The sequence below is a fragment of the Nanorana parkeri genome, unplaced genomic scaffold (genome assembly GCF_000935625.1).
Source record: "Nanorana parkeri isolate BGI_ZX_2015 unplaced genomic scaffold, ASM93562v1 scaffold1701, whole genome shotgun sequence".
In the NCBI taxonomy this organism is placed as follows: domain Eukaryota; kingdom Metazoa; phylum Chordata; class Amphibia; order Anura; family Dicroglossidae; genus Nanorana; species Nanorana parkeri.
In genome coordinates, this window is record NW_017307969.1 from 109,479 (window position 1) to 122,271 (window position 12,793).

At 45.0% G+C, this 12,793-nt stretch overlaps 1 protein-coding gene across 1 annotated transcript; it reads right to left on the reverse strand.

Annotated features, from left to right (window-relative positions):
• Window positions 1-11,204: 11,204 nt before the first annotated feature.
• On the reverse strand, window positions 11,205-12,218 carry LOC108799353 (trace amine-associated receptor 3-like). The gene has a single exon (XM_018571212.1). It carries the CDS (start codon window positions 12,216-12,218, stop codon window positions 11,205-11,207), a length of 1,014 nt encoding a protein of 337 aa, XP_018426714.1.
• Between the last annotated feature and the right edge of the window lie 575 nt (window positions 12,219-12,793).

Genomic DNA, 12,793 nt, shown 5'->3' on the forward strand with positions numbered 1-12,793 from the left:
CATATTAACCCCGATCTTTTCCACCACTACCTGTATTGGGTTGAGGTTGTTTACCACCCAGACTTTGACTCCTCTGGTTCCCTCAATAAGGAAGTAATATGGCGATGACATTTTATCACATTTTCATTATTATGTTGTTATGGTTCATCTTGAGTTTCATTTAATGTGCTTTGATCTATAACTGATATAGGTGCAGTCTGTGTACTAGTGCCTGACTCATGTTACCTGCTGATAATTGCACTTGTTTATGTTATATTATATGATACTTAATAAAAATTGACATGCTAAAAAAAAAAAAGGGAAATGAGATTATAAAAACAATACTAGACTACTGTAAACTGTTCATCACTCTTTTTTTGAGATGTGCATATTAGCAGATCAGCATGGCTTAGCTAGTGGTTTAAAACACTTGCAGATTTAATTATTCACTAAGTGGGGGCATTCTGTAGCCAGGCCAGCGAAGTAACTGTACTCACTCATATCCCATACCTCATCAAACCAAAGCTGGATGCTCAAGGGGATTAAATAACCCACCCCAGCAAATATGCATTATCATTTAATATATTTTGTGTTAATTTATATAAAATATATAATAAAATAATATACTAATTATAGTAGAGGTAATTTGAGAATACTCATAATAGATTGTTATGCATTAGATAACCTGATCTTTGTTGTTTAAGCCCTTTCATATGGGCATTCTGGTCAGGTCCACCTGTCAGTTTTTCAGGCGGACGTGATCAGACGCCCGATGTTAGATGCGATTCCACATAGACCAACATACAGTAGGTTCCGTCATTTCATCCATTCCGACATTCGTTCTGATCAACAGGGAATACATGCATGGATCCCCTCCTGATCGAACTGTGTAAAAGGGGCCTTATAAAATTTGTGGGCATACTATATTATTTTCAAAAAACAATTAGTCCTAACTTATTTTACCAGAAATTATTTAAAACATTTGGTATTTTGTAATCTCTTTATAAACAGAAAAACATTTAAAAAAAATAAAAAATAAACTGAGAATGCATGAAAATGTATCGTTTCTGAGAAAATCAACAACACTGTAAATACAGTTAAAAAAAATGATGGGCTTAATTTAATTAAGGTTTATGGACTGTTCACTAAAGCCCACACTCTGATTGTTTAATCGCCTTTAGATCTACCAACAACTATATAGTTATCATATTACATAACTTTGGTACATCTAAAATTGATTATCAAAAGATTGTACAGTCAAATTGTAATGTGTATAGTGAACCTCAGCAAAGTGAATGTTAACTGTGTGAAGTGAATATTTACTTAGGTCTGCTACATAGGGCATAGCTGTGTTGTGTTCACTCATTCAAACACTTGCAGGCAAAGATCCTGTTTTTTTATTAAATTCTCTGGCACATGATTGGGTATTCAAAACAATAATAGCTTTACGTTATTTACTAACCTATGTGAGCACTCATTTTTCTAAATGAGCAGCCTCTATCACTTTAGTAAAACCACCCCTATATCTCAAATACACAGTATACACAGTTAGAATTGCATTCCTCAATAGTCTTTTCTATTCCCTCTGTCACTGTTTTGTAGATTAGGAGGAGACACAACAATATCTCAGTAGCATTGGTTATTTTTCTAGGCAGGGTTGCAAACATGTTCTTTACTTGTATATTCTCTGTGAATTTTGATAGCTCTACTATCTAAAATAACAATAAAAATACCTGAGAGTAAATTGTGGCAGTGCTCCACTCATCAATGGTATTGTTTGTCATCCAAGTAGTTGTAGTGAGCAATGCCTTATAAAGTGCTTCTTTTCCCAACAGAGTATATACTAGTTTCCAGAAGACGCCAGGGATTTTTTTTTTTTTGTTTGTGTGATTTGCAGCATATGTTTTGCACACTGGGCAATTAGGAGTGGTTTTGCCATGACTAAATTATGTTTTCCTGCACCAACCTCAAACAAGATTTCTAAGATAGTAGCAAACCACATCTTCCCTTGTTGCCCCCACTCACTCTCCCACCGTTTCTGTTGCATCTACCCCCTGCAGTCATTTATTTGAAGTAGTCTACTAAGATGCTCAAAAACCTTTGACACACTTTGTCCTGGTCCTCTTGTTCCACTTCAAAACAGTCCAACCTATTTGCTTTAGTTAGTACATTGGCTTACAGGCTCATCACAGCCTGCATTAGTTCTCTTTTGGGTGACAAAAAACTGTCACCCAAAACCCAGCATATAGCGGACTATTGCCCACGATATAATGATAGCGCAAAGTACACAGAAAGAGGAGGAAAACAGAGTGCTAATACCCAAATTGAACAAGTTTACAACTTCACATGTGCACTTTGAGGATAAATTGATAGACAGTTCACGCTGCTACAGAGTTCAGTAAGAATTTGTTTTAAAATTCGTGCTGGCACAAGTTTGCCTGTTCGTTGAATAGGCTGAATACAGAATGGTGTAGTACTGCAGTGGTGGGGAGCACAGAAGTTGGTACAGCAATGACAAGGGCTGATGCATGTACCAGTGCAGTAGCAGTGAGCATGATGGCATGTAGGGAAAGTGGTGAGAGCAAGGGAGGATGGATGTCACATGCAATGGTGGGAATGGGGGTTGGTGTGCAAGTGTGGTGCAGTGGGAAAAGGATTTGGGTCACCCGTGGTGATGAGAGAGTAGGGGGTTGGCGTGACATCACCATGATAGGGAGGTTTAAAGCATGGTTGAGAGAAAGGGGGTGCAGGCACAGCAATGATGGGAGGAGGTGCTGGTGCAATTGTGGTGATGGGGTGGTTGCAGGCATATTGGTGAGTGTTGCCTCTGTTAGAAGCTGTCAGCTGTAACTCCAGATTCAGTCCTCCCTTCCAGCAGCAGAGTTCAGGTGAGAAGAGTTGGTGGTGTGATCTGCCAGGCTGGACATTACAGTGTTTGTGTAAGCCACAGCAGAAACCAGGAAGTTGGGAGGTGATGTGAGCTGATGGGGCCAGATATTAGAAGGCCTCATTCCATTGCAACACAGACTTAATTCTGCTAACTATACTTTCAAATAATTTAATTGTAACGGCACCATACCCTATGCTAACTAAATCCTCTTGTACTTGTACCTTCGATCCGTGGGCCATGTGGACCGTATACCATATTGGGTAGTGCTCAACCGCATCTGCCTCCCTGCAGGCTTACGAGTAGACATCGTTTGCATTTGCCCCTATAAGAACCCAGAACCCCTTGCACTCTGCATGCTTTCATTGCAGCTCCCTGCCACCCAGCACCATTAACACTGCAACCCCTGCACCAATGACTCTGAACCCCTGCCTCCCAGCAGAAAGTTTGCCGACCCATGTAGACAGCTGCCTTTTTTTCTCTCTCCACCCCTCTCCCATACACATCTTCCTGGCCGACTCAGCTAACCAGGGACACTGATCTCCAGACAGCAAACTCTCCTGGGCGCTCCCGGAGTCTCCCGCTCCCGGCAGCCCTGGAGAGAAACACTTTTTCCAAGAAAGGTTTACTCTGCTCGATCGAGCAGAGTAAAACTTTCCCTTCTTTTTTTTTATTATTCTGACATGGAGCCGTTGACTGTGGTCAGAATAATAATTTTAAAAAAATGTCACCATAGGAATGCATTGCTAGATTCCTATTGGCTATTTCAATTTGCAATAGCCAATAGCTTATTCCCCTGTGACTCCTCTCTGCCCCTATCAACATGCTGCTTCTCCCCCTCAAGATTAAATTCTGCTATACAATGGAATACAAAAGGCTGAAACCAGGCCACATTCAGCTACTTATACTGCTTGTATCCTAAAACACATTTAAGAAAGCATCAATGAGTACATGCGTTTTGTGTCCTATTATCTGAATGAGATCAGCTTTAAAATAAAAAAAACTACATAATTCACCCTATGTGATATAAATGTATTACCTTCTAGTGTCTATGTATTTGCAAAATTACAATTCAGTTTTATGAAGAGCTGTTTGTCTGTTTTAAAGGTTTAATAGTGCTGACACGGTACAGTAATGTTCAGGGCTAAAAACTCAACTCCAGCTAATATGTTTCTTTGTTTTACAAATTAATTACCCTGCAGTAGTTAAAATGGAAAATAAGCTCTTGCTGCAACACCCATCCTATAGCCAGTGCTGTTATCCCTTTGCAATCCAGCACCTGTTCTCTTCCAGGTTAAATGACATCCAGCAATATTCAACCAGCGTCTTGTAAACCCAGGGCATCAAGAGTTTTACCCCCTTAGGATGCCTCCTCAAGCCACCCTGGACTCATAGGAAAATGCTTCAGGGAATGGCACTGACATCATTATGTAACACTGTTCTCAACAGCCTTCAGGACCCACCAATAGAGGAAGAAGAAGAGAAAGAGGACTTGTTGAGTCCTCTTTTGCCATCCAGAAGTCTGCTGGATCTAAGGTATGTATAAAGTGACTTGAAAAAATGCAAAGGAAGGGACTCAGGGGATCCCAGAAAAGCTGCAGTTGGGCTTGAAGCCCTGTGTTTCAAATCAGACAGGACCTACTCCTGCAATGAGCTAGAATGTTATCTACATGATTACATGGGTACTAAGAACTGCATCCGAGGAGAGCCTTCTTAGCCGATGAGATCGAACCTGGCAGCACGGACAGAAGGGCCACCTTTGGAGACCTGTCCACCTTGGTGTGAAAGATCTGATCATAGGTATCAAAAATAGTTTCCCAAAACGAGGTCAGCAGAGGACAGGACCACCAGATGTGCAACATCGTCCCTGGATGTGACAGACACCGCCAGCATAGTGCAGAGGTAGATGGGTACATGGCCTGAAGTCTAGTAGGACAGTAGTACCATCTCGACAGGACCTTATAATTTCTGTCTTGATATCTGCTCGCTACGAACATGGTGTGTGTCAAGGCAAAGGATTTAGAAATGTCCTCATCTGTGAGGTTGCATCCTATCTCTCTCTCCCAGTCCCTCACAAAGGAGGGGGTAGGCGAGGCGCGCTCTGACAGACACATCATTTCTCAAAGGGAGAAAGCTCCCTCGTTGGGCAACCTCTCGCAGCAAGCCCGGTTAGGAAATCGCGTAATTGAAAATACGCCAGCCAGCTACCCGGCATCACCGTCTCCCTCTTCAGCAACCCAATGAGGGGCCGCAGAGTGCCCGCCTGCATAGCCTGACAAATAGGGCTAAAGGATCGAGACTCCCAACCAAGGAACTGGCGGGCGAGGCGTGCCGGAGGAAAGTCAGGGTTGTCCATGACTTGGGAAAGAGGGCCGTAATATGAAGAAATATTGGAGGAGCTAAGCAAGGCATCCCATACTTTGAGCATAGCGGGGAGAAAAAAGGGGAGGCTGGTGCGGGCGGGTCTAGAGGGGGGCGGAGACCAGAACAGGGATAGGGGGGAGAAGGACAGTATTTCCCGGTCTAGTTGCACCCACAATTTGTTAGCAGAATGAAAAATAGTATCTAACAACCTAGTCAAAAGTGTTGCTTGGTAATAAAGTTCAAGATCCGGGAGGCCAACCCCCCCCTGAGCCTTCTTCCGCGTCAGAACCAGATAGCGGAGTCCAGCTGGTTTAGTCACCCAGACATATCGTATGAGTAGCGAGTGTAATGTGCGGAAAAAGTATTGGGGGACCTCGATGGGGACGGTCTGGAACACATACAAGAGGTGGGGAAGCAAGTCCATTTTAAAGAGGGCCATCCTCCCAAACCATGAGTGGCGTAGTTTAGCCCAGTCAAGTAACCTGGTACGGACCAAAGAAAGCAGGGGCTTATAATTAAGGTTGAACAACTTCTCCCTCGTGTTAGCCAGGAAAACCCAGAGATATTTAAGGCGTTTAACTGCCACGCAAAGGGAAAGTCCCGTGCCAGGTCTTGTGCCACATGGGTGGGTAATGTAACATTAAAGACTTCTGTCTTGGCTATGTTTACCTTAAAATGACTGACCCTGGCGAACTCAGCAAATTCTTTAATTATGGAGGGGAAGGCGATGCTTGGGTTGGAAATATACAGCAATAGATCATCTGCATAGAGACTAAGTTTAAAATCCCGGTCTCCCACCTGTACTCCACGGATGGATGCATTGTTCCTAATGTGGGCCGCAAGGTGTTCCATAGCCATGATGTACAGGTATGGTGACAGGGGGCAACCCTGTCTTGTGCCGTTTCTTATGGACACCGGCTCCGACAGGACCCCATTGACCCTGATCCGTGCTATGGGTGTGCGATATAAGGATAGGATTTTGTCCAGCATAACCTGAGGAATACCCACGTGAGAAAGGGCTATCTCCATAAAAGACCAGCTAAGATGGTCGAAAGCCTTCTCGGCATCCACTGACAATAAGCAGAGGGGGATTTTCCTCGCAGTGGCATAATGCATAAGGGCGAGAGACTTGGTCGTATTATCCCTTGCCTCCCTGGAAGGTACGAAACCAACCTGGTCTAGATGAATTAGGGACAGGACATATAATTTCAGCCGGTTGGCAATTAGCTTTGTGAAGATTTTAATGTCAATGTTAATGAGGGAGATGGGTCTATAACTAGTGCAGGACGCTGGGTCTTTGTCTGGTTTGGGTAGCACTGTAATGTGGGCTTCCTGGGATTGGGTGGGAAACGAAGTAGAGGTAGAGACCTTGTTGAAGGTAGCCAGCAAGATAGGTGAGAGGGAATCCTGAAAAGTCTTATAAAAAACACCCGTGTAGCCATCTGGGCCAGGACTCTTAGCCGTGGGGAGGGATTTAATGACCCCAGAGAGTTCCGCCTCAGTAAACGGCAATGCAAGATTGGCGACTGCCCCTTCTGATAGACATGGGACCCCAGAGGCCTGTATGTAGTCCCGAAGGTCAGTATGGCAACGCTCCTCGCCCAAAGGGTGGCCAGACGCCTCAATATTGTATAGAGCAGAATAATAGCGCTGGAAGGCTCCAGCTATGTGCTCAGATGATTGAACCAGTCCCTGGCGTGCGCATACAATTTTAGACACGTAAGTGCGGGATCTATGTGTTTGAATGGATCTGGCTAGCAGTCTACTGCTCTTATCCCCAAACTCATGAAAAGAGCGGAGAGTCAGTTCCCTGTACTTCAAGTATGGCTGGTCTAGAAGTGAGTGAAGCTCCCGGCGTTTGGCTAACAGGTCCTTATAGATCTGGGGGGATGCGTGGGTCTTATGGCTAAGTTCTAGAGAGGAGACATCGGTCAACAGTGCAGAAATCTGCGCGGTACGATCGCGCTTCATCCTGGAGCCATGTTGAATCAGCAAACCCCGGAGAACACACTTCAGTGCTTCCCACTGTACGGGGAGGGCAGTAGTGTCGGAGGCATGGTGCAACCAGAACTCAGCAATGGCCTTACGTAAAGAGGCAAGTAGCCCAGGGTCTTTAAGCAACGATTCATTGAGGCGCCATGCTTATTGACGCCGGGGTACCTCAGGGACAGTGAAGGAGCAAAATAGAGGAAAGTGGTCCGACCAGAGTTGGTTACCTATGTGAATCTGGGGGTGCCAGTCTAGCAATGAGTGAGAAGTGAAGAAATAGTAAATCCTGCTGTATGAGGTATGAGGGGCTGAGTAAAATGTATAATCCCTTTCACCGGGGTGTAGTACACGCCAGAGGTCTACCAACTGCAATTTCCGCAGACGTTTCCTTGTGCGAGATAGAACACTTCACAAAGAGGTATCTCCCCTCAGGATCCTCAAGGGTTGACAGTACCGTCACAGGCAAGGTGGAGTGGAACCCCAATGCAACTCCCCTGGTCGTCTTAGCCGGGTTGTTGCTGGTATACCACTTATCAAAATATCGGGTAGGCAGGCTAGGCACCGCCGAAGCCCGGAAGCGAGTCTCCTGCAAGAACAGAACTTGCACTTTAGCTTTGTGCATGTTGTATAGTAACTGGTAGCGTTTCTTGGGGTTGTTAAAGCCCTGAACATTCATGGAACACAACTTCAATTCAGCCATATGGGAGCTTCGTAACAGCCGTCATAACCGTAACCCGGATCCGTGGCTCCCCATCAGGGGGGGTAGGGGGGGGGCAGAGAAGAGAGCGCCCCAGGGAGGGCAGGGGAGAAAGACAGAGGAGAAAAAGAAAGAAGCTGAGGAAGACAGACCTCAGCAGTGGAGCACCAACTAATTGTAGGGAAATATATCCCCAAGCGCGGTCTGGGAACACGGGCCAAAAAGGCAGCCGCCGTCCCAGAGCGCCTCCTAGTGGGGGTCATGTGAGGCAATAGCCCTGTGCATTCCAGGGACACCAGGCAAAGTGCATAACCAAGAGCAATGATAAAAGAACCAGCAGCACAATTTAAAACAATGAACAGTGAACAGTAAGCGATGGGCAGCAAACAACATCAATTAGAGCCACCCCGCAAAAAAAAAACACACAGTATAACAAACCCAATCCCAGAGTCCGCCCCCACCCCCCAGCCGAATAGGAGACACAAGTATAGCACCGGGTCTAATGGGAACCTCAGTCCCCTTGGACTCCCATCCGGGCCCAGCACAACAGGGACCCCCTAGGGGAAGGCAACCAGTGTAAAATTGGAAAGAGTCAGGACCTAACATTACGGGCAGCATCAGAAAACCATAACAAAAACAAATAAGGCACAGTGTTCAGGCATGCATCAGGAAACAGTTGGTTTCTAGGCCGCTAGGTAAACCCACGGGCACACTCAGGTCAGGGTAATGTGGCAGTTGAGGCAACCCACGCCAAGTACCCCCGCAACCGTGCACGTGGATATCCAGATAAGTCCACAGTCCATCAGGCAAAAAGGGGGGACGGCGGGTTCAGGGGGCACGAGCTAAGTTTAGGTCAGGGACAGCGGACCCCAGCGGTATTTCCATAGCATCAGCGGGGGGTGGGTTTAGATGAGGACCTCCGGTCTCTTTGGAGCTTCGGCGAAACCAGCTGCCACTGATCCCCAGAGGGAACAACGGTGAAGGGAGGCAAAGGGGCGTCAGGCCAAACGCCTAAGGCCACTGGGGATAGTTCCATCGCCGTGAGGAAGAGTTCCAGATCAACTGGAGCACGAAACAGATGAGTCTTACCATTCCTTCTAGCAGAGAGGCAAAAAGGGAAACCCCAGCGGTAGGTGTGACCCGCATCCTGCAAGGCCTTAGTGAGGGGACGCAGAGCCCTGCGTTTATCCAGCGTGCGTTTGGAGAGGTCGGGGAACAGTGAGAGCTGTGCTCCATCAAAATCCACCGTGCCGGCCGCACGTGCTTTAGCCATCATATCCTCCTTGACAGAGAAGTAGTGCATTCTGCACAGCACATCACGCGGTTGCGTCGAATTTGGTCTGCGAAAGCCCGGCGTTCTGTGCACTCTATCCAATTCAATGTGGTCAGAGACTGGCTTGTGCAGAAGCGTGTTAAAAATCCCCAGAATCGTGGCTTTCAGATCCGATGCGCCAGTGGCCTCAGGCAACCAATAAAAAATGAATCAGAAGCGCCAAACGTTGACCAACAAATGAAGGATAGTTTCGGGTGAGGATTACTAGGGGTGCTGCCCCACTTCAGCCTGGGAAGCTGCAATACTGTGGGAAAGAACAAAAGAGAAGGGCGCCCACCCTAGTGTAGATTCTTTTTAATATTGTATATTGAGGTAACAATAAAAACATACTCACAAAAGTGAATCAAGACAGAAGTGTATAAGGTAAGCCAGGATGACATCTGCACAGAAGATTGTGTGACAGCACAGGACTCCTTACGATGACGTGTTTCCGGGGCCACGCCCCCTTCGTCAGTATATGATGCGTTTCCGTGGCCACGCCCCCTTCGTCAGATCTGACGAAGGGGGCGTGGCCCCGGAAACGCGTCATCGAAGGAGTCCTGTGCTGTCACACAATCTTCTGTGCAGCTTGTTGCAGATGTCATCCTGGCTTACCTTATACACTTCTGTCTTGATTCACTTTTGTGAGTATGTTTTTATTGTACCTCAATATACAATATTAAAAAGAATCTACACTAGGGTGGGCGCTCTTCTCTTTTGTTCTCTCCCACAGTGGCCTCAGGCAGACCGCGTATGTGAATATTATTCCGCCTATTCCTATCCTCCTGGTCTTCCACCTGAGTCCACAGGGATTGAATAGTCACATGTTGTTACTGCACAATATGCTGCAGCTCTCCCAGGGCCACCGTGACAGGGGGCAAGGTGTGTTCAACCACATCCAAACGCTGGTGTATGGAGTGGAAACCCTCCTTAATTTCAGCCATCTCCTGCTTGTATGTGGATTCCAGATTATGGAACATATTCTCAATGTCCCCTTTAGTAGGTAATAGAGCAAAGTACTTACGGAAGGCTGAGGGGATATCCCTGTCGTCTCCCTCACCATCACTAGAATCAGGGGTATCCACATCCTCACTAGTGCATGTGGAGAGGAGAGATTCCAATGGGGATGCAGGGGAGGTCGGCCTGTGCTGCTCCCGGACCGCCGCCATCTTGGCTGCACTCTGTGCAGATCTCGTGGAGCCCGTTTTCGGAAAAAACGCCCCAATGTCACGTCTCCTGGACGAGGAAGCCTGGCGGGAGGGTGAGTGAGACCTCCGCTTCTTATTGCCGCCCATCGCCGGTCTGAAAGGAGGCTACAAGCTGCTGGTTCTCGTGCCTGGGCCCTGCAATGCCGCCGGAGCTCTAGAAGACACTTCCGCTCCTGGCCATTGCCAAGCCACGCCCCGTTTTACTTTAACTTTATTGCAAGTACATAGGGAACTGACAAGCCCCCTTGTGATAACGCATTGGAGGTGACAGTTTCTCTTTAATGTCCACCTTAAAGGGGGCGGCATGTTTTGGGACCCATGTAAGTGACAGCTGCTTGAATCACTTCCAGTAGAAAGCCAACAAACATAACAAAACTTCTGGCTCCTATAGGTGAGGTTAATCTGAGGAAGCTTTTTTGGCAACAGTGCCAATATAAACACCTTTATTTTATGTTATGGAGATAGGGAGAGAGGGAGGAGGAGGAATTAATCTGTAGTCCACTAGAGAAGAACTGTACAAGTCTGACAACACTATTTAAGATTTTAGTCATACCACACTTCCTGTCCTAGGGTGACAACCTGCTCCTTCTAGATACTATACTGGTGAGTGTTTTACCCTAGGACAGAAAGTATGTTTCTGATAGGATCACCAGTTAAAAATAAAGAAAGCCTAAACAAAGAAAACTAATGCAACCACTACATACTGTATACGGATTGGTAATGTACAGTATGCTGTATTACATTTGTGTTCTTGAGTTTATATACATGTTAAGATAGATTTGCTAAACTAGAGCCAGATTCAAATATTTTGCCAAAAATGATATATCTCAGTGCTTTCCTAAACCATGGATAGAAGAATCCATATATTAGTGGATTACATGTTGAGTTTATATATCCAAGCCAGTTGAAAGCATCAAATAAAACTTCAGGTGTGGAAAAGTTGAGAAATGGATCAACTAGAATAGTTATAAACACTGGCATCCAACATGATATGAACACACCCATTACAATGCCCAATGTCTTTGCCGCTTTCCGGTCCTTCTGCTTGGAGATTTGAGTTGTCATGGTGTCTTTCAAGTTCCCTGTAATTTGTTTCAGTATTTTAGCATGTCTTTGAGATACTATGAATATTTGTATATAAATTCCAACCATAACTGAGCCAGGAATAAAAAAGCATGCAAAAAACATAACCATAGACCACAATTTGTTGAACGTAATTGGACATAAATTAAAACATTCCACTAATGTCTCATATCCAACTATTCCTGATACATGGGAATTTGTTATGACAATTCCAAAAGCAAATATAGCTGGCACAGACCAACAGATGCATATCATTTTCTTAATGACAGCTGTAGTTATTTTTATGGGATAATGGAGAGGATGGCATACAGCATAAAATCTATCAATGGCTATAGAGCAAAGATGGAAAATAGAGATGACGCTAAGCATTAAGTCAAAACTGTAATGGATTTTACAAAAAAAATTCCCAAAATACCAACATCTTTCCACAGATCTTACCATGCTACAAGGCATTATGAGGACACCAAGAAAGAAGTCTGTGGCAGCCATGGAAAGAATAAGAAAATTTGTTGGGGAATGTAATTCTTTGAAATGGCTGATGGAGATAATGATGCCCAGATTTCCGAAGATGGTTATGGTTATGCAACCAGTAAGAAAAATGTATATCCCAAGGCGTACAACAAGAGGCCTGTCAGTTGGGCAGAAAAATGAGACATTTTCAAACTGCAAGCAAACTGGATTAATGAATGATCCATCCATACCAAATGTCTTCTGCTGCGGAAAGGTTCCTGTAGATACTCTGAAATCAGAAACATAGCCAAGAAAATGTCTTATTACATAATTCATTTAAAATACATAATTGAATAAAAATGGGTTCCTGAACTCCAGGCAAACAGCCAAGTATATATACTGTATAATGGAGCTGCTTTATCTGCCAAAGGATTTTTATTTGTGTTTATCCAGTCCTGAAACCTGTCTGGCAAAGCAGGATACCTGATTTTTCTCTGCTGCAGTTAAGTAACAAGCAGCGGACTGATGAGTTCATCTTTTATTACTCTGCCCTGTCCTCCGAACACCATGCTCCTTGATAGCACAGGAGTACTGCAGCATAGCTCGCTTGCTCTTCATGCCGCTTCTCCCAGTTTAGGTGATGCTGTACAGTGGACTGCAAAGCGGCTGACATCAGGTCAAATTCAGGTGCTTACATTGCTTGCATTTAAAGGGGACATTAACTTAATGATGTATTTAATTTATGATTTTACAACTGCATTAATTTGTGCTAATATCACACAAGCAACATATACATATAAATATACTATATATATATATATATA

Bases quoted from the DNA above. Each gene is read 5' to 3' on its own strand.
- LOC108799353 (XM_018571212.1), bottom strand. From the start codon at position 12,218: ATGGATGGATCATTCATTAATCCAGTTTGCTTGCAGTTTGAAAATGTC.